At 36.5% G+C, this 22,959-nt stretch overlaps 1 protein-coding gene across 1 annotated transcript; it reads left to right on the top strand.

Moving 5' to 3' along the window:
• The first annotated feature begins 1,749 nt into the window (after positions 1-1,749).
• On the top strand, positions 1,750-22,959 carry LOC140142069 (26S proteasome non-ATPase regulatory subunit 3-like). Its single transcript, XM_072164021.1, has 11 exons — positions 1,750-2,025; positions 5,212-5,402; positions 6,102-6,236; positions 7,036-7,172; positions 7,885-8,075; positions 8,667-8,770; positions 9,911-10,025; positions 10,779-11,002; positions 11,997-12,152; positions 12,670-12,720; positions 17,004-22,959. Exons 1-11 carry the CDS (start codon positions 1,908-1,910, stop codon positions 17,076-17,078), a joined length of 1,497 nt encoding a protein of 498 aa, XP_072020122.1. The 5' UTR covers positions 1,750-1,907; the 3' UTR covers positions 17,079-22,959.

The raw sequence follows: 22,959 nt of genomic DNA on the forward strand, positions 1-22,959 counted from the left end.
TTGCATAATTAACCAAGTAGGCCTACACATCCTTGCTCACAAATATCGATTTTTATTTTTTCTGAAAAAAATGTAAAAAAATGCTCATTTTTGGTCAAAAATCCCATTTTTACGTAAATTTCGAGGAAATTGGACATGAGCGATTATTATTTCTTTCAAACATATTTCTTAACAAATTGACACCAAGTATGACTAAAAACAATATTGCTATACGAAAATATGACCATTAAAAAAAATATTTGACCGACCAAAGTTACCCCGCTGACCGAAGTTACCCCATTTTACGGTAGTTCATGAAAAAGTCTCAACACAAGTCCTAAATATCTGTCAAGTTAGTCTTCCAGTCTGACTCTGACGGCATATGCCTACACCACAGAATTAAAATCTCTGGAATCTGGGCAAGTAAGTCCTAAATATTTATTTATTTATTTATTTATTTATTTATTTATTTATTTATTTATTTATTTATTTATTTATTTATTTATTTATTTATTTATTTATTTATTTATTTATTTATTTATTTATTTATTTATTTATTTATTTATTTATTTATTTATTTATTTATTTATTTATTTATTTATTAATTAATTAATTAATTAATTAATTAATTAATTAATTAATTAATTAATTTATTTATTTATTTATTTATTTATTTATTTATTTATTTATTTATTTATTTATTTATTTATTTATTTATTTATTTATCTATTTATCTATTTATCTATTTATTTATTTTTTAATTTAATATTTTATTATTCATTTATTTATTATAATACTTATTTTTTTCCATTTATTACAATATTTTATAGAATATTCGTGTTCTGACCTAGACTGCGCTGCATTCCTTTTTCTTTTTTTGATAAACAATTCATACGTTTCCATGCATGAAACCATTTAAAATCTATGACGAAACACACCACATCTCCAGTGACTGCCCTGCCCAGAGAAAAAGGACTGCGGTAGTTGGATATGACCTGTGTGACCCACCATATCTTAACACATAGACTCAACCTCTTTCATCTCGAATCTGAGATGAATGTTAATGAAGTAAAAATCATTGTGGGTGGTAAATCTTAACCAATAACAGCTAGGCAAGCATACATGTTTATGCATTAGCCCAACCCACTGTGTTCACTGAACCCAACCCACGTGGGGTAGCTCTATCTGGGTCAGGTAAACTTTTATTCAGATTTCATTTGACAGCTTAACCATCGCGTATACGTGCGCGACGTCAAGCGTATACATTGGACCTTGTGCAAATAATACGCGCTGGACGGCTATTCAAACGGTTTAATTGGTAAAAACCACAGGATATGTGTATAAACAGCCAAGACTGCATTTTTAATGAGGTAACATCATACCCACTATAGAGTGCATAGTTCATTGTATATTCGAAATACAGTAGACCAGGTTTCTCATGGATATCTGAGCTGTTGAATCAGAACAGGAATGATGAGTTTTCCAGTTCAGAGAGATAAATTTAGGGAATGATAAATTAAACTGGTCTACTACAGTAGACTAGTTCTGACCCCTCTGCTTGTTGCAAGCTTTTGAAGTTTTTGTTAGAGTCTATACTATAATTGTTACCTGTGAAAAAGACTATCATTAACTAGCTCTGCTACAAGCATGAGGTAAAACGCTTTATCAATAGTAGTAATGAATGGTAATCAAAGCGAAATTTTAGCTTTTGTAGCAGAGGTATTCTACCCAAGTTCATCTCAGGTCATCACGCAGGCGTAGAATCATTTCTGTACGCCATTTTGCGTTCATGTGTTTGCAATTTTTGAAGGAAAGTAGTTAGCGATGCTCATCAAAAGTGTTTAAATACCTCAATTTTGGCATAAAATAAATTTCAAAGTATACAGACTGATAGAGCACCTTTACCTTATTGAGACCGTTTCTCGAAAATGGCTAAAGAAGCCACGAAAGATGTGGAAATGGCCGAAGCGGAGCCTCCCAAAACTGAAGACGCTGAAGAGAACACAGTTCTTGGAAAGAAAGAAATTGATCTGATGACGCTTGATGGTAAATCAGTGTTTTACACACTATCTTTCGTAAATCTGTGTTATTTTAATACATAAGGACTAATGGATTATAATTTATCTGTTCTGAACTTGAGTTTTACAGTTTATTATGTAACCAGCTGCTGATAAGTAATGAAGAATCGAAGCTACTGTGATTTGTTTTTGTTCAATCTTGCTGAATCATGTATACAAAAAAACGTCATGAAAAAAACTGGGTTCAATAAAATTTGTTGTAAACAAGTTACAACTGTCTAATTAACTGAATTTATATTATAGTCAAATGCAGCAAACCTTTGACGAGCGCGACTACCGTGATGTTGCAAATTCGGCGCTAACATAAACAACGCGCGTACGGTGCACAGTTCATTCATAAATTTCCACTCGGCAACACAGATCGCCTCAGCATCCAATCAGAGACAAGTGCGTGCAACGCAGTAAATACACAATGTATCCTTACAATATGCGCTCGTCAAAGGTTTACTGCATTTTAGTATAGATAGCTTTTGAGGGAAAGCAACCTAATAAAAATTTTTGTAAACAAGTTACAACTGTCTAATTAGCTGAATTTATATTAGGCCAAGCAAGTAAAAAATAAAATATGTTTCACGTCCGGGTGTTCGAAAAAAAGGAGGAGGAGGAGGGTGCTTTTTATTTTTTATTTTTTATCTCAAAATTGGTGTAAATACCCATACTTAAAGCTGTTTTAGAGTATACAATTATGCCTGGAAAAAGAAGGAGGCCCTTTTTTATTTGTTGTTCTGAGAGTTACACCCCCTCCAATGATCACAATTCACAAAACCTTCCTAAAATGTTTCTTGTATCTATAACAAGGCTATAGAAAGCATTCCAACTTCCTAAACATATTTTTGGAAAAGTTATTTGAATTTCAAAAAATAAAAATATATTTGAGGAAACCTCAAAAAAGGAAGCGGGAGGGGACGTGAAACATGTTTATTTTTTTATTTTGCCATAGATTGCTTTTGGGAAAGCAATCCTCACACAAATGCACACCCCCAGTGTTTTCTTCAGTTTTTAGAGTGTCAAAATAACCCCAGTTGTAGTAGTTCTCGACTCGAGTCATGGTCTGGAGTTGTATGTAGAACCTTCTGTGCTGTTATACCTGATCTCATGTACCAATACCTTGTGTATTGGTACATGATTCGGCGAGTATACTTCAGCAATAGCGAATAAGTGGTCGTTTTTTACTCTGTTCAAAAGCGTCACATGTACACCAAATACAGCCCCGAAATGGTCTACTTTTAGCGTGCCTTAACTCCGAAACAGTTTAGTCAAAGTTAAAAATGCGATCCCCAACCCTAAGTTGCTTACCTTGGACGAATTTGTAGTAATTTCCGCTAGCTCCGTGTTGAAAAATGTCCGGTACTTGCCCGGTACAAACATAGAAATTGCCACATTTGCTTCAGTCCTGGTATGAATATTTCTTCCGTAATCAAACGTGGGCATCACGAGGGCATCACGATGATAGTCTCCTACACAACCAGATTTTGTCGGCCTGACGCTCGTCGATCCTAATCGCTAAAGTGAGGACAGCGTGAGCTCTTACCTGCGTAAAAGTCTGTTCGACAAAGGCGATTGTGAATAAGGATGATTGACAGCGCCGTTCATTGGGCGGAGCCATACGGCATGACAGCAGACAGGTTGCGCTGTCCTCTGACCTTGACTGTTAAATCACGTAGACATACCGTGACCTGGGTACACGATACAAAGCTGGGGGATGCGACTGCGGCCGCCATTTTGACACGCAGTATCTACTCTTCAGAAAAATTACTTTTGTTGACGTTTTATATCAAACAATTTTCGATAACGGATTTCTACTAGGATTTCAATTTTTATTAATGAAGGTGCATGTAGTTTTGAGGAATAACACGGGATGTTTCGAGTTTTATTTCAACTGGTGGTGTAGGAAGGTGAGTGAATTCGTGAATGAGGCCGGGGATTGAGGTTTTGTTGTTTCAACGATCCGATAGTAGGATATGAAACATAGGCTAAAAATGTCTAATGACGCCATGTTTACATGAAAACATTAGCTGCTGCGAGGTCAGTGTCGTTGAATTCGTTACCTAAATTCCTTTCAGGATATTCTGATTTCACTTATTTATGATGTGTACGAAAATTCACCATATAAACTCAAAAGTATGAATGCAAGCTGTTATTGCTGACAATAGAAACATTGTTGCAAAGTCATTAAAAACAGGTATGTATTACAGACGTATTTGGCCGAAACGAGATACAGGCTAGTTAGGCAGTCTACTGTGCTGTGCAAGTGACTCCAGAATTTATTATTGCATGTACCTACCTTGTTATGCCCAGCGAGGTCACTTCACACTCGGTGTGACGTGCCCTGAACTCCAAATAACTTTCGCAAGCGACAGACAAATTGCAGGAAAGCATGCCAATTTAAGCTTCCCGTATAAATATCTATTGCACATAACTTCCTTCCTTCCTTCCTTCCATTACTGTAACATATGAAGTCACAAACTTACAAACTTCAATATGCACTTCAAATACAGCAGACCAGCTGTTAATTATTACCGATCCTGTAGAATAACTTACATAATCTTCAATTTCATGGAATCCCGTCGCTCAGAATTGCAAATGTCATTTTTATCTGTCAAATGCGCTGTGGATGTGCTCAGAGATTTTATGATATGCTCCATAAATCACAGGTGTGAAACTGACTTTATACTACTCGCTCGCTTTCGCTTTCGGGTTTTGTTTTGGGCCTCTGTATTTTTCCTCTGGAGCTACCGCTCCCTCGGAAAAATACCTCAGCCCAAAACAAAACCCTCCGATTTCACACAATGACCTCAAAATAGATGGTGCACAGTTATTATTGTCTAATTATACATGTATAAGAAAAATAATTATCAAGCACAAATTACATGGTTTTATTTAAAACAAACTCATATGATATTGAAATTTTCTCGGGCGCAGAAAACAAAATTTGAAACTTTTAATTGCCCCATCTCGCAGGGTCATCTTAACTTATGGTTGCTCAAGAGAATTTTTAATTGTCCCAAAGCTATGTGACGGAGGATTTGTTATGTCCTATATGTCAGTAAATTTTGTTCTAAACAATCTTGATTCAAATTTGAAGAAGTTAATACATTTTTATTCATGCATGTAGAATAGATTCTAAAGTTGTTTGTCATAATTTCCTTAACAGATTTTAAAGAACATGTGAAGCACATTGAGAAGTCGGTGTCATCCAAAGAGAAGAATTACATGGCCAGGGTAGTGCGGGCTTTAACATCATCAAGACGTAAGCTCAACCACAATGTGCTCAGAAAACTCATCACAGGATATTTTCCAAGTTCTAGTTCAACCAGAGAAAAGTTGTTGACATATTTGGAAGAGGTATGTTCATATAATAATACATTTTATCTTGTCACGACCTGACAGTGACAGTTTTGACCATCTTCGGAGTGGTATTTATTTTGATCTAACTTCTGTACACCAACACCAATGGTTTAATCAGGACAGCTCAAAATACTTTGTTTTATTATGAGCACTGTTTTGAAAAAAAATCTACCAAAAATAGCTCCTGTGTTTTTTGTCATTGCCAAGTATTTGTTCACAGGAGCTATTTGATTAAATCTGGTGTACTGTTTGGGTCCTCTATTTCTTGGGTCCATGCACTCATGCAGGTCATTAACTTCAAAATGTAATCATTTTAAAGAGTGTCTAGCAAATCAGTCCTTAAAAAAAAAGTAAAGGAGTTGAACCTGCATTTTTTACAGAACAAGGGCGCCCATCTCTCTTTTGTTAGCAATTAGGCCAGACTCCAGCATGAAATGTTGCTGGGGGATCGCCACACCTTCTCCACAGGAAGTCTGTTACCTTCCTGGCATTCTTACCCATTTATAAACCTGGGTGGAGAATAAAAAGTGCCTTACTCATTAGAGCACAATACGATGGCGTCGCTGGGGCTCAAACCCTTGATCTTCTGCTTTAAGTCAGAGCCTATTCCGCTCAGCCAATCGTGCTCCCTAGAATTGGTCCATACATAAATGAAGTTTAATCAAAGCATTGTTTTTTTATTGCTTGCTCACACAGCCCATGGAAGCGGAAAATAATATAATATTCCGACCACGGACAGGAAGACCTCAATGGCCCACTTCTACGGAGCTAGGCGTCTATGTTCATCTGCTTGTTGTGGTGCATCTCCTGGATACTAAAAGATATGATGAGGTAATTGAAATGCGCCAATAACATGGCAATGTTAGGCCAGTTAAGGGGGTACTACACCCCTACTGCCCAATTTTGTGCGTATTTTTGCATTTTTCTCAAAAACTATAGAGCATTGGTGACAAGTAAGATATGTATATTATAGGGGCAAGGACTACAACTGCTACACTGGAAATTTTATTTCAGCACAGACAACAGTTGTGGAGTTCTAGTTAAAAATGAGGGAAAACCAATATTTGATCAATAAATCAATAACTACTTGCCTTGAGTTGCTGAATTCTCAGTGCAGTAGTTGTAGTCCTTGCCCCTATAATATACATACATTACTTGTCACCAATGCGCTATAATTTGTGAGAAAAACGTAAAAATAAGCAAAAAATTGGCTCGGGGTGTAGTACCACCTTAAGCTAATTATGGCATGGTCTTAATGTAATGTTAGGACCTAAACCAATTGTTTGCTTGAAGTTGGTATAACATTAAAAAGAAAGTGGCGATTGATTATAACCCGCACCTGACAGCCAGAGTTTTTAATCAGACAAGCAATCCACTGAACTAGACCTTGCATAAAACATAACCGGATTAGTTCATATAAAGGTAAAGATGTGAGACAATAATGAGCCATTTTTCAGCCAGTATAGATCGTATGCCTTTTCAAATCAACATCGGAAACATTTAGAAAATGAAGAGTAATGAATACCCTCTATACAAAAACTGATTCTGATAACAGATATCCTGTTGCTGGATAATAAGTGACAGATGCAATGATTAATTATTGACATGATTTGTGTTTTTCTCCTCGCAGGCTGTCAAGTGTTCAGACTTGTTAGTGAAAAAAATTGACACTCAGAATCGACGATCCCTTGATCAGCTGTCAGCAAAGGCCTATTTCTATCACTCAAGATCGTATGAACTTATTGGTCAATTAGAAAAGATCAGAAGGTAAGTAAGAGTTATTATTGGGGGATGTTGTAAACTTTGGTAGAACTGTAATTTGTTTACAACTACACAGTCAATGTCCCATCACCTGTAGAAAGTAATGAAAATTACTACCCTGCTCATCCCGAAAGGAATTAATTAAATTCTGTCTGGAACTCTGAATATGCCAAGATAAAAAAAAACCTTTGGAATACAAAGCATGGCTAAGTTTTACATTGATGTATGCCACTCACAGCAACACTTTATTCTGTGGATACTTCATAGAGTTGTATTTATATATCATAGTTGCCATTACCTGGTGTTGGCAGTATTACCATTGTCACACTAAATATTGTGAAATGAGGCATATTTTCACGATTCCTTATTTTGAGGTGCACCAGTATTTGCCCAGACAGGGGTGAACCTGTGAAATCCTTGCTAAACATGGTAGGTGAGACTAGTATTGAGTTTGGAGCAACATATAGGGTATATTGCTGATAGCGATTGATAGGCAAAAATGATGCATGTTGGGAATGAAAAGGGCTCAAATTTGAGCTTTTTTTAGCCCTTTTCATTCCTAGCATGCATCATGTTTGCCTAACAATTGCTATCAGCAATATACCTTGTAAAATGATGATAAAATTTGAAAGAAAAAAAAATTAGCTGTTTTAGATGTTAGAAAAACAGCTCCAAGTGGTTTGATTTAATCAATACATCTTGTTCTCTTTTATTACAGTTTTCTACATGCCAAATTGCGCACAGCCACATTAAGGCATAATGATGAGGCCCAGGCCACACTACTCAATCTCTTGTTGCGCAACTATCTACATTACAATCTCTATGACCAGGCAGACAAACTAGTTGCCAAATCAACGTTTCCCGATCAAGCCTCAAACCATGAATGGGCCAGATATCTTTATTACCTTGGTAAGTCGGTGATAAGATTGTAGTCAATGACTCCTGATGCTAACTTGAATGGTGCACCTTTGGATTAAAAAAGACTGGAATCACGTTTAACAGTTATGTTAAAAATTAAGTACAGTATTTTCAGTAATCATTGCCTTTACTTTTTTGTCTTTCATTTGACACCACTCAGGGGGTCACACTTTCTTGGCATTTCAAGATATGAAAAGGACCCAAAATAGGAATATTGACCCAGGTCTTATAAGGAGTGTGACCCGCTTTGGGGAAATAATTTTTTATTATATTCTTTACTTTGTTCTCTTTTATTTGATACCACTCAGGGGTACATACCTTCTTGGCATTTTGAGATATAAAAAGGACCCATATGAATATTGACTCCGGGTTTACATTCTTTATTTTTTTCTTTTTCATTTGACACCTCTCTTGGGGTCGTACCTTAGTGGCATTTTGAGATATGCCCATCTTTGACCAAAAGGTTAGTGGTCTGTAAGTAAGTAAGATACACTCATATAGGGTGATATTATTTCATGGTTCAGCATAAATCAATCAAATGTTATTGGTCAATAATGAAAGCATATTGTTTGTGCCACACAGGTCGTATCAAGGCTATTCAATTGGAGTACTCAGAAGCACACTTAAATCTGATTCAGGCACTCCGCAAAGCTCCGCAGTACACAGCCATAGGATTTAAACAAACAGTAAGTACCAAGGAAGAATGCCGTAATATTGTTATAATGCCTCCTACCATCGAAAGTTGTTGTTTCAATAAGGGTTTTGAAGAAAAACAGAAAGATATAAGAATTGAGAAGCCATACTCATTGTGTCACTTTTCCTCTTTAAAATGAGAGAATACTAGAGTGAATTACTATAAAATATCCAGCAGCTAACCTGCCATGTTTAGATTATCAGATCAAATCTGTATGAACTACTGAATAGTTGTGCACATGACTAGAATAAGACACATTTCTTCATTTGTAAAACAAAATTTTCATCTGAATGGTAAACTTTTTTTTTTTATCTTTGGACAGCCATAGTGTTACTGTCTATGATTTATTAACAAATTACAAAATATAAATGATGGCGGATTTTATGATATACAATTAGAGAATAAAGGTATTGTTTTTAGCCGCTGGAGTGCATCTATCGTCTCATATAACACGGGCGACATCATTATTTTAAGTAAAACAACAAGGCGTAGCCGAGTTGTTTTACCCCAAAAAAATAATGATGTCGCGTGTTATATGAGACGATAGATGCACGACAGCGGCTAAAAACAATACCTTTATTCTCATTCTTAAACATTTCAATGAAAATAAATATATTAATCATAAGCATACCAAAATTTAATCAAATTAAATCCTACATTTTACAAGGAATTACCTAGGGCTTAGAATCGATCAGTCCTATTGTTGCTATGCACATTCCGATTGGTTCAAATAGCGCGTACAAGTATCGCGTCGACACGCACGCGATAAGGTGTGTGATATCGTGTCATATCACACGGGTAAGAACTAATAAGATTGCAAGAACATTCTCAAATGTTTAAGAATTTTTTTTAACATCAGAAAAGACAGAACAAAACGAACACAGACAACAATGAAACAGACAAAAGGACAAGTTTCCCATGTTATTTTCATTAGACGTGCACAGAATGTGGGAAAAAAAAAAAAAAAAAAAAAAAAAAGGAGGTTTAAAGGGTCTGAATGGTAAACTTCCCAGGAAGCAGGACTTTATCCAACATTTGGTAGTGTATCAAAATCCTATTGTGTACAAATAGCTCTACCAAAACAGAATTGTTGCACAAAATTAAATTGTCTTTCTTCGCTTTCCTCTCACAGGTGAACAAGCTAGCTATAACAGTGCAACTATTATTGGGTGAAATTCCAGACAGAAGTGTCTTCCGTGAGAAAACACTCAAGAAAGCTCTAGCTCCATACTTGCAGCTCACACAAGGTAGGAACTTGTTATAAACACGCTTCAAATTTCATGTTAGTATCACTTCTACTTTAGGCAAAGTAACATGACAATACCTCTTCAATAAATAAGTATGGACAAACAGGGATATAAATCTTCAGGAAATTTCCTGATTTCAGGAAATTTTGTTTGGATCTTGCTTGGATCTTCCCTGTACAAAGTATTGGGAAATACACATTTTCAGGAAATGTTAAAGCAGTTTCAGGAAATTATGTCGGTGCTTATTTTCATCCCTGCACAAGTCAGATACATATTTATTCCTTTAAATAGGATGTTGGTTGGTGGAAGGGGAAATTCTGCGTGTGTTGGTGATTATGTGTGTGTTGGTGAGACCTGACTCAATTTTAGACAATGTTACTAATGAGAGAACATCTATAATTAGATCATCCAGTGTGCAAATGAAGTGGTAATTCAGTAGTTTTGGCTACCAACTTTCTCACTGGACAACCACAAAATAATAAACAGTAACTTTTCCATTGAAAAAGTCTCTGTGATAAATCTTGAGTTGCATCAGCACACTCAAATATTTTGGTATTATATCTTCAATCATATCTACATGTACAAACTATTGTTGTATTATTCTTAGAAACTAGTAGTTGGTGGGACTATTATTGGTAATCCATTTTTGCATATTTTATACATGATATATAAGAAAGGAGAGCTCCACTCTTTGTCATCCTGCCAAATTTGTTGTGATAATCTTATTTCTTTCCTTCTATTTATCTTCAACAGCTGTAAGGACTGGCAATCTTGGTCTGTTCAACAAAACACTACAAAGTAATACTCCCAAATTCCAGTCTGAAGGCACATATACATTGATTATCCGCCTGCACCATAACGTGATCAAGACCGGTGTCAGGATGATAAGTCTGTCGTACTCGCGCATATCATTAGCTGATGTGGCACGTAAACTAGAGTTGGACAGTCCTGAGGATGCAGAATTTATTGTTGCAAAGGTGGGTACTAGTGTTTAGTGGTTACTAGCAGAATGCCTGTGCTCCTTGGCGGGCCTCCATTAGAATTGAGTTAACGGGAGCGATTACTAAAACGGGAAGAATCGCTGAACAGATTACATGATGATAGAGACTATTTATAGGCCTAGGGCCTAAATGCTGTTTAATACCATGCCAAATTGCTATTACGTAAATACTAAATACCCTAAACCATAACCCATAACCCGTTACCCCGTATACCCTAAGATCCATGATATGAAAAGGTTAATAATCTGTCCATTCTTTAATTCCTTTTTAGCTCGCTCGCTCTTTCTTTTTCTTCCTTCTTTCTTTCTTTCTTTCTTTCTTTCTTTCTTTCTTTCTTTCTTTCTTTCTTTCTTTCTTTCTTTCTTTCTTTCTTTCTTTCTTTCTTTCTTTCTTTCTTTCTTTCTTTCTTTCTTTCTTTCTTTCTTGTGCTTCCTTCCTTCCTCCAGTACCCTTACAATATTTAGTATGCCTAATCCCGTTATCCCATCCCTTATACCATAAACCGTACCCGTGCGCAAGTTGGCTATGCGCACCTGTGTGCGAGTCAAGTGGTGCGCAGACGGTACGCTGACCCGCTAACGATGGCACGATTTCTGCTAGCTAAGTGGATGCGTTGGTTGGCATAGCCCGTAAACAAACAGCCGCTAGGGGTGGTATATATTTGCCCAAAAACTCACTTTTTACTGATTTTGAGGCCAATTCTTGACCGTTCAAACAAATTTTAGCAATACCGTCTTGGTATATTCCTCTATCTCCCATATGAATTTGGCGACATTTTGATCGAAACTGATGGAGCCTTTCATGGACCCAGATACTCGCATACAACATTCCTCTATTTATAGTAAGATTAATATTGACTGTCTCCATCACAATTTGCATACTTTGCCAATCTAGGATGTTTTCTAGCACCAAGCTTTTTAGTGATTATTTTAATTCATAAAACCTTATACATTGATATGTGTTATTCCAGGCCATCCGTGATGGTGTTATAGAAGCCAGTATAGACCACGAGAAAGGGTACGTCCAGTCTAAGGAAACAGTAGACGTCTATTCTACTAGAGAGCCTATGGCGGCCTTTCATCAACGCATCAGTTTCTGCCTTGATATTCACAATCAGAGTGTTAAGGTAGGTCAACATCGTAGGCTTCCAGATTCCATACAAGTGCATGATTGGGGGCGGTATTTACCAATAAATGTGTCACTTACGAAGATTGTGAATGTGATCAATCAAGTACTTGTTTGAAATGAATAACTCTTTGAATAAAATTATGTAGAATATTATGTAGATCAACGCTTGGCCTCTTAATCACGGCATGTAAGGAAAATGAGATTTGCGAGGCATATCCTTTTCGTCTACTGGATAGACATGAAGACCTAAACATCCATGTGCCTCCTATGTAACCTATGTTCAACATGTGCTAGGGTATGATGAAGGCATTCAAGCAGAACAGATAGCCACACTTGCCAAAGATCACTGTGCATGGAGGAATCTTGTGGTCGCCTGCTCCCCCATTGAAGGATGATGATGTAGATCTTACCAAAAAGTTTAACATAAATACTTCCATTATCCAGACCTAAATGTGTTGTTTTTGTTTTTGTTTCAATTTTACTCTGAAAAAATATTCTATGGTTTGTTGTTGCAGGCGATGCGCTTCCCCCCAAAATCGTACAACAAGGATCTTGAATCAATAGAGGTATGTACTTACTATATTTGTAAAATTGTTTTTCAAATAACATGGGTTATGTTGACATAAGTGAAGACTTCTGAAGTTTGACTCTCATTAGGGTCTTTCAGTATCTTTGTCTCTAAATTGATATACTAAGTTACCAGTGGGAGTATGTTTACACCAAAAATATCTAGACTGCGCAATAAAAAAATGTTGTAACAGGAGCACAGAGTGGGCATAGCATTTTTGTCTTCCACACTTTTTTGGCCTTTATTAAACCAATGATGCTGGACCTTGCCAGTTGACTCACCGTCTGTTTATCAGTAGTGTATTGCCCTGCTGCAACAGAATGTCACATACTGATATAGTGTTGTTGTGAGATAAAGGATCTAGACTAACTACTGCAGTGGCAAATGCTGCTTTTCAAGCAGGCCCTCAAGCTACTTGCAAAATAAATATGTACAACAACATAATATAAATAGAAAGGTACTGAGTAATAACATTACAGTAAAAAACATGTATTTACAGAGCCAAATAACATAATGAAATGCATTGCAAAACTTGGTGCGTTTATTAGGGCGGGTCATAAATAGGGAAGGTTTTTATTTCAAATCGGCCATGGCCAAAAGGTGTTCCACTTGACCCCACTTGAACAAATATGCACTTTAAAAATAATTGAAGTGGGTCTTCAGACCCCACCACCACCCTATTCCCCGATATACTGAAATATGCACATTTTGTCAGATATTCAAAGAACAGATACATAATGAGAGGACATGTTGCTTCAAAACGTACATATTATCTACCCAGAAGCAATTTTCAAACACAAATTAATCATCTACTTTAGAAAATAGTTATACAATACTTTTCTCTGAATTTCGTGACACTTTGTATGCTAAGATGTCCAATACTCACCATTATTATGTTTTGATGGATCCAAGTTGTGATAATATTGGATCCAAAACATAATAATGATAAAATTAGATGCTTTAATTCACTGGGTACAAACAAAATGAAAAGGGGAAGGGGGTCATTGGGTATAATATCTTGTAAAAAGGGGTCATTGGGTATAAAATTTCAAAAAAGTGGTAGAGTAAAATTGGAAAATTTTGTTCAAAATTACCGGAATTTACAAATTTGCAGAAATAAGAGAATTTGAAAGTTTCCGCATTATTTTGTGGCATTTTGATAATACCATTCTAGAAGAAAGGGTCATTAGGTATTAGGGCGGGTCATAAATAGGGAAGGTTTTTACAATATGCTAAAATGTCCAATACTCACCATTATTATATTTTGATGGATCCAAGATAATATTGGATCCAAAACATAATAATGATAAAATTGGATGCTTTACGCCCAATATTTATTGGTCTCGCTATGAGTTGTAAAATATTGGACTCGACTCGTCTCGTCAATATTTTAAAACTCATAGCTCGACCAATAAATATGGGCTCAACCGATCCAATTTTATATCAATATCGCATAAATAGTACACATACAAAACTGGGTAACTTCTAATAACATAGCCATGACAAAATTAGGTTGATGTATTATTACCGGACTTGCTTAAAAAGGAATTGAATGAATCTGTAGCTGTTTATATGTAACCCATCATGACAAAACCCGTCATATATATACGTCACCACTTTTGAAGATACATCCCAAAAAACATTACATTAAAAAAAAAAAATTTTGACGGGAAAATGTAACCATACCTTGCCTTCTTACTTTCTCACTGGCTTCAGACACCAACTTTATAGCTCTTTCCACTGATTGTGTGTGGCATGGATATTTGGGTACATTTAGTGGGACATTTACTATATCCTTAACCTGTTCATCAGTTAGGTGCTTTGTCAGAGGTGGCTCAGTGACAGGCTCTTTGAGCCAATCTATCATTTTGCTGTAAGCCTATGCTCCAAACTTGATCTGAGGGACTTTAGAAAAGCGTACAGTCTCATCTGTTGGGTAGTCTTCACCAGGAAACATGTCTCCTTCTGCTTCATCATCACTATATCCCTCTACTTCTACATTGGCAAGCTCGTCTTGTACATCTTCACCTGTGCCGTCAAAATGCTCTGCAACATTGAACGAGTGTTTCCGTGCAGAAAGTATCCATCTAACAGCCTCTTCACGTATGATTTGAGTGTCAGCTGCCATTACAAGGAGGAGGCTTGCTGGGTGAGCAGAAAAGGCATTTCTTTGCATTGACTTCTTGGCCATGTTCTTCTCAGTGATTGTCAAGTGTCACAAAAGTTTTATCATCTGGAAGTTTCTAGGTGCAGCTGTGATAGAAGGATTGCTTTTGATTGTGAACCACATAGGGGCGTAGAATTTGACAACAATATTTGCCAACATTTTGTTGTTTGTCCCATCAGCTCCAGCAACCTTGATTTGCTCACTTGTCTTGTTCTTATGAACTTGTAGATGGCTTTGGCAACATTTACCCCACGGCCTAACAACGTCAATATTGGTTGGCGAGCAGGTACAATCCTCTACCTAGAGATGTTCCTTGGTAGACCACTCCAATGGCAAATTTGTCTTTTGCATGGCAATGAGTTACCATTCAGAGCTTTGTTTACTCACTATGATGGGCCTACCACAGGCCCAACCTCATTTGGTGGAAAATCGGTAGTTTAACTCAAAGAGCACCTATCTTCAAGGGACATTGTTGATTTCAAACCAATCCGCAATCCAGACTTCCCCATTCTTTCTGATGAAGTAGTTAAAGATCTAAGTTGGGATCAAAAACTCTTGTACAAGTTTTGTATGGCTGTGATTTCAGGTAACTGGACTAAGATCTACTCTATGAACCAGGTGGTCTCAATCATTCACGTTGGCTAACAACTGCAGAACGAATTCTATGCGTGTATATCAGAACACCTGAGCCTTCTGTCGGACTGAATATGGGCAGAAGGCAAGGGATGGTTACATTCGTCAAATCTGCCGATCATGTGCCTTAATGCCAGTATTTGAATCAATCAAAGAAAGACTTTCAAGTGTAGTGTCAGGTGACAATAATTTGCATCACCAGTGACATTAAACGTGTTGAAAGGTAAATATACAAGGATGATTTATAAGGTCCAGTATATATACACAAAAATGGTTGTAAAGACTTTTGATTTCCTGAAGGTAAACAGTAAACCGCTAATATGAGTGGAATATCATTTGTCATATTTGCTAAGTTTTTTGTCCATGAAAATATAAAATTTTCCCGTCAAAATTCCTTTTTTTAATGTAATGTTTATTGGGATGTATCTTCAAAAGTGGCGACGTATATATGACGGGTTTTGTCATGATGGGTCACATATAAACAGCTACAGATTCATTCAATTCCTTTTTAAGCAAGTCCGGTAATAATACATCAACCTAATTTTGTCATGGCTATGTTATTAGAAGTTACCCAGTTTTGTATGTGTAATATTTATGCGATATTGATATAAAATTGGATCGGTTGAGCCCATATTTATTGAATTGAAGCTATGAGTTTTAAAATATTGGGCGAGGCGTGAGTCGAGTCAATATTTTAAAACTCATAGCGAACAATAAATATTAGCGTAAAGCATCAATTTTATCATTATTATGTTTTGGATCCAATATTATCACAACTTGGATCCATCAAAACATAATAATGGTGAATATTGGACATCTTAGCATACAAAGTGTTATGAAATTCAGAGAAAAGTATAGACTATTTTCTATAGTAGGCCCTAGATGATTAATTTGTGTTTGAAAAGTGCTTCTGGGTGGATAAAATGTATGTTTTTAAGCAACATGTCCTCTCATTATGTATCTGTTCTTTGAATATCTGACAAAATGTGCATATTTCAGTATATAGGGGATTAAGGGTGGTGGTGGGGTCTGAAGACCCACTTTAATTATTTTTTAAAGTGCATATTTGTTCAAGTGGGGTCAAGTGGAACACCTTTTGGCCATGGCCGATTTGAAATAAAAACCTTCCCTATTTATGACCCGCCCTAGCGTTTATAACCATGATAACTGCCCTCATTTTAGATTGAATGTATTATCTGTTCCAGCTCTAGTGACACCTCATGCATATCGTCTGTGGTAGAATAGGCCTATGTTCACTGGAGGGACATGGAAACTACTAACTAGGACTACAGCACTATGAAATAATTGGCTAATACCAATTACAACAGTTACAATATATCCACAAAGGTCCATGGAAATTAATGAGGTGTCAGTGGATCTGGAATAGATAATAACAACTATGGTGCTGTTTGTAATTCCTGCCACATACAAGTGTCATATATCTACCTGTTAACATCAGTTCATTAATGTCTTTTCTGCAGGAGCGACGAGAGCGAGAGCAGCAGGACTTGGAACTGGCCAAAGAAATGGCAGAGGATGATGAAGAGGGATTCTAAATCTCTCCAACAAAGGACTAAAGTATTTGGTTTGAAGAAAAACAGAATGATACAAGAATTGAGAAGCTTTACTTATTGTGTCACTTTCCCTCTTTAAAAAATGAAAGACTGCTTAGTGAAACTAAGGATGTCATTATAAGAAGAGGAATGCCCGGTGTGGTCAGGGTGTTATCAAGCTGTTTTGTTCTGCTCATCTTAATCCATCACAGTAATGTAGTCACAATTTGCCAACAAATATGGCTTGGTCTGTATAACTTTCTTCATGCGATGAAGCCTGTCCCATTTTCCTCATGTTAAGGTTTGTTGAATCTTGTGAGAGCTTGTATAACTACTACAGCTTACCAGGCCTAATCCCACAGTCGGTAACAATGACACTTTCACAGGGAAAGCAGTCATATGCAGAAAGTTGAATTAATTGTTTACTGCATGAAGTAAGATATAAACAGACAAATACCTATTATGTGTTCAATTATAAACTTAGACACATGCAAGGTCTTAGTTGTTTAATTGATAAAAGTGTTTTGTACTTTAAAATGTCACTAAAGCAAAAACGGACATTTCCATCGTAAAACCTAACTCATTTTCTGCAGCAACATTAAATTTTAAATTGACATTTCTATTCAATTTCACCCAATTTTAGCGTGGCAACAATTGGCTTCATGACTATCTAAAACCACAGTATCGGGTACCTGATGTAGCCTATTTTGAGAATTAGCCATTATCAAATAGATTTTAAAATATGTATTCAAATTTCTAATTCTTTAGTAAACCTTTATATCCAGCAAGATGAAAAAACATCTCATGCATTATTAAAAAACATGATCAATTTATAAAACTTTGCACCTAGTTGAACACATAATAGTTTATTTGGTTATGTGTGACACTGCCAGACAGAATGACTTGTTAAGCAACTAAATAGCTTTTATTATTATGATTATATTTTTTATTTACTGTCAGTTAGTTTTTGTTACTCATGGAACACACCCAGGAACAATAAATCCCACCAGATTGATACCATGGTTATCATTTCACAAGGGATATCTCCAAAATTGTTAAATTCTTTGACATCAAACTTGGCTGACACACATTATTAAGCTGTCCAAGACTTGATATTAAAATATCGATAGCATTAGATGGCTTGTAGACCGGTTGAACCATAATATCAGGGATGAGAATTTTGCAGATTTTCAGCTGACTTTCGATATTTATGAGCTTTTCCCTCTAGGACATTAAATATAATTAAGACTCTTGTCTCCAGTTCACGACGGTTGCCATGACAATATCAAAAGTCGCAAGGTGATTTAATCATGACCTTAGCAATGTGTGACCTGCTCTCGCAAAGTGAGTAAGTTGCCAGGGCACTATAGAAGATACAATCCATTAAACATAAAAAAATAAATAGAAAACAAAATTTTTGAGGAAGTATTGATTTTGAAGACCAAAGCAAAAAGCCCTCCAAATTTGTTTGGGAAGATTTTAAATGGCATGAAATAGGATTTCAAGTGTGGGATATCTTGGCTTTATACTCAGGAGCAGGTCACACATATTATTGTTTAACTCTCAATACCATGGAATAGTGTACAAGCACAGCAGCAGATAGGTGTATCCCATCATGCTCTGCAGTACCACAGTAGAACTGCACATGCCATAGAAAGTGTACAAAAAATCCCTCACTTCGACTTTCAATTACTCGCTTATATCAGGGGAGTTAAGACTTTTGTTTGAAAAAATATGATCTCCAAAGTATTGTGAAACTATCCATAGCTCTCAATATCTAAGCCGCTCTTATGTTTTGTATGTATTTGCTATGGAGCAAGCAGATGCATGATGGGATACTCCCTTCAGCTGCTGTGGTGTATAAGTATGAAAAATTGAATATTTTGGAATTGATGTAAAATTAATAAAATGCAAATTTGTATTACCTCATGAAATTAATTTGATCCACAAATCACTTCACACAATGGTTGCTATGCAGATGTTTATTATAATCCGTTAGTGACGTCAGCGTGTTGAGGCAGCTCTTTTGCACACACATGTATGTGGTGTCTTTAAACCCGTCCAAATGCTTGTGATTTGAAGCCATTGAAATGCGCACTGGTGTCACTAACTCGCTGAGAGTGAAAATACTGTAGTTGAAATGGGTTTTCCTGTGACCATTAAACATACCAGCTTGTAAAGTTGAAGTATATACACTGGCACATGTGCCTGGTTTGTTGAAAATTTGCAGTTCCTAAACTTGTAACTTTGTATTGACTTTAGACATTGGTAATTCAATACAAGTGTTACAAATATAACTTCTGACATTGGTAATTTAATACAAGTGTTACAAATTTGATATCACTTCCCTTGAAGATCTGATGATTTTGTTCCCATTCTGGTCTGTCAATCTGTATCCTAAATGGTTTCACCAGATAAAGCTGTATGATGGCCATTTGCATTAAAACCATATTATGATTAGTGATGCGTACCTGTCAACATTGTCAGAAATGTTGTCCTGACAGTATTCAAATTCTAATTTGACTCAGTCAATAATAAATTTATGTGCAAATTGTATTGTAAATGAAATTAAAAATGGGAACAATAAAAGTGTGTGTGTGATATGTTGAATTGATCTTGCACGTAAGTGGTATGAGCAAGATATTGAAGGCTTACTGTAACACCGCCTTGTGTCAAGCCCTAGTGTCCATTCGCTGCCATAGTGCACGTTAGTAACCATTGGTTACTGATTCAAGCCTGGGCTCATACACCTGTTCCGAATTATGATATGCCATAGGCTTTGTGTTGGGATCATTTCGATCAGTGGTTCGTAACAAAGAAAGCATGAGCCAGTTGACCTAGCAACAGTCATATTCTAACGTGCACTACGCCAGCAAATTTTGGTTATTTTGAGATTGGTTGCACTTGGGTTGTGTTTCACTGGTCTGAGGATTTTGGTGCCGGAATCTCATTTTTACCCAAAATGGAGATGGGAGCAGTGTTGCGCTGAGCCCTCAAATTAAATGATGTAAACGGAAGTTTGAAGAATGTGTTTTCATCTTGTCATAATTTTATATCAAGAAATAAAGGCATGTTCTGTGTCCTGCCTGGATATTTCTTAACCAGAAAGCACGATTTTCCTCCAAATGATCAAATTTCCTGGTAAGGAGATTGCTAAATTGCTGGAAATGTTTATTTCCTGGCAAGAGAGAGAAATTTCCCTCAACTTTGCAGGATTTCCCAACTTTTCTTGTGTATTTCTTTATCCAGAAAAGCAAAATTTCCCTCCAAATTTCCTGGCAAAAAGATTACCAAATTGCCCTTTTTTCCAATAACACAAGTTTCAAGCTAACATTAGAATTGTGATGTCAAGTTTCTAAACCCATCTTTGTGTCTGAAACCAAAAACAAAATGGCTTCAAACAGACTGTAGAACAAAGATGTACAACCGCAGCTGTAGGTTTTGTAGCTGGGAAATCCTTATTTATTTTCATCCAAAATTTTTTGAGATCAAAATCATATCCACAGTTTCTATGACCCACTTAACCTCAAGATATTGGTGGCACCAAGCAAAAAAGCTTATTGCAATGTATTCATTGTTTCAGTTTAACATCCTGAAACATGGGCTTACATCATGAATTCAATAATTGCAGATTGTTACAGTTAAGTTGCATGTGAAGTTAACACTACAAAATATTCATCCAACATTGCTCTTAAAGACTGAAAAAAAAATGGTTCCAGTTTTTTACAAGCATGTACATTTATCAAAGTATCCTATTACGGGTAGTTGAAATAAATCACTTGTTTTGGATATATATGGTAGTTGTTGAATTCTAGAGACACTGTAGAACAGCCCTAAATTGAAAAGTCACATTGACTTCAATTTTTATTTATTTCTTTTTATTCAATAGTGTCTATGGCATTCAACAACAACATGTAATTTTGATATTACAATCTATACAATAATTAGAAGTGCAACTTGCAAGGGTAATTGTGATGCGAGTAAAATTAAGTTTACTATGCTGTAATTAAAACAAATGTTAATAGTTATCACAATTTTGAGAGATTCAAATATATCGCAGGAAGTAGAATCTGAGCCATGAGTATTGGGGAGAGAGGGACTCACTCATTGCACATAGGAAGAATGCAAAAGCCAGAAGACCCCATCACATTTTACTTTAAAGGTTTTATGAAGGCTGCTGAAGACCTAATAGAGAGAAATTAGACTACAGGTGGAAAATTTGTGGAGCTAGAGATGTAGCATAAGGCAGGGTTATACCTCAACCTTGATGACACTGGGCCCTGGCAAGTCAGGCATGTAATTCTGAAAAGACTTGAATAATAGTTAATTTGCGGATTTTTATGTGCATATATATGTGGGCCATGTGGCATCTTTAAATATGCGTGTACTATACGATGCTATCAATTGATAGGTACGTACAATGGAATTGACTCTTGACTGTACTTGACAAAAAGCAGAATAGCTACTCATTTGTGTTATTCCTCAAACAACACACTGAATTTGTTACCTGCCAAACATGCTGGTTTGACATTGGGCTATTCCAGTTGAAATCCACACACCCTCTATGGAAGACATGACCTTAATCTCCCACACAGAGGGTGTGCATATCAAATGGGGTTACCTGAATGAGAGACTGCTTGAAATCTGGGAGCAGGGCCGTCACTAGAGAGGGGGGGGGGGGGTACACAATTTTGTCGGCAAAATTTGACTGCTGTCGTCACAACCATGTGACTGTCGGCAAATGTAGTCAAAGGTATGTTTGATTGTCGGCAAATTGCGAGAGCCATATAAAAGATTAATGTGTTGCTGTTGTAACGTAATAGACCTACTGTTAAAAATATTTGAAAACATTTTTCACTCCTACCACCCCCCCCCCCAATTTTTAGATTTTTGTACACTGTAAAGTTGTTTTCTTTAAACTTCCGTGGTCCGGGTACGCGCTGGTGAATTGCGATGGCGTAGAAGTGACAAGGTCGCCTACTACGCGCCGCGCCGAAGACCAATGGGTCAGCCGGCTTGTTGTCAAGTGCATTGATCAGGCAATCAGCGTGATTGTTTATTGCTTTTGTGTTCACGCTCGTGTACGCAATACGCACAGGCACAACCACGGAAGTTTAAAGAAAACAACTTTACACCCCCCGAATCATATTGGTCTAGCGACGCCCCTGTGTGGGAGATTAAGATCATGTCTTAAGGGATGTATGGACTGCAACTGGAATAGCCCATTTCACGCACTCATCAGTATCAAAGTTAGCCACCACTGGTATGCTGGCAGGTGGGCATGGCCCTGATGTTAAAGTTTGTTCGGTTTATATAAGGCAGAAAAAATAAGACTCATAACAATGTGTATTGATATAGAATGGCATGCACGCAGTTAGGCGCAATGCTTACGCTAGTTGTGCATTGCGTAATGCGTGACCGACACACACTTATGTGAATTTACGTGAGCGTGAGTTGGGACTTAATCACTTTATTGACGCGCTCAGTAACAAAAGCTGAATAATTTCCGCCTTATATAAGCCGAACAAACTTTAGGATGACAGTTTGCAACTGTGTGTTCCCTTATTTGGCAGGTGTTATTTTACAACCTTAGCATCTTACGGGTAGCAGTGTGGGATTACCACCATCTGATATATGATATACTGAATATGAATGAGCCCACTAAATCGATCTGTATGTAAAATTAGTAAATATCTTGTTTTGTTATCATTGTGGGAAATGGTCCCATATAATGATATTAAATATTGATGAAAGAGATATTGCTCAAATTAAAATAATTTGATGAAGCTTTCTTACATGATTTATAACCCCATGGGGATAGAGCAGAAAGCTTTGTATCAGCTCAATATTGTGAAAAATAAACAGATTTCTGGAAAGAAACAAA

This window comes from Amphiura filiformis, chromosome 20 (assembly GCF_039555335.1).
Source record: "Amphiura filiformis chromosome 20, Afil_fr2py, whole genome shotgun sequence".
Classification (NCBI taxonomy): Eukaryota; Metazoa; Echinodermata; class Ophiuroidea; order Amphilepidida; family Amphiuridae; genus Amphiura; species Amphiura filiformis.

Excerpts from the sequence above, each read along its gene's own strand:
- LOC140142069 (XM_072164021.1), top strand. The coding sequence starts at position 1,908 with ATGGCTAAAGAAGCCACGAAAGATGTGGAAATGGCCGAAGCGGAGCCT. Across the intron at positions 5,403-6,101 it reads TGTTGACATATTTGGAAGAG|CCCATGGAAGCGGAAAATAA; the intron begins GTATGTTCATAT and ends TTGCTCACACAG. Across the intron at positions 11,003-11,996 it reads CAGAATTTATTGTTGCAAAG|GCCATCCGTGATGGTGTTAT; the intron begins GTGGGTACTAGT and ends GTGTTATTCCAG.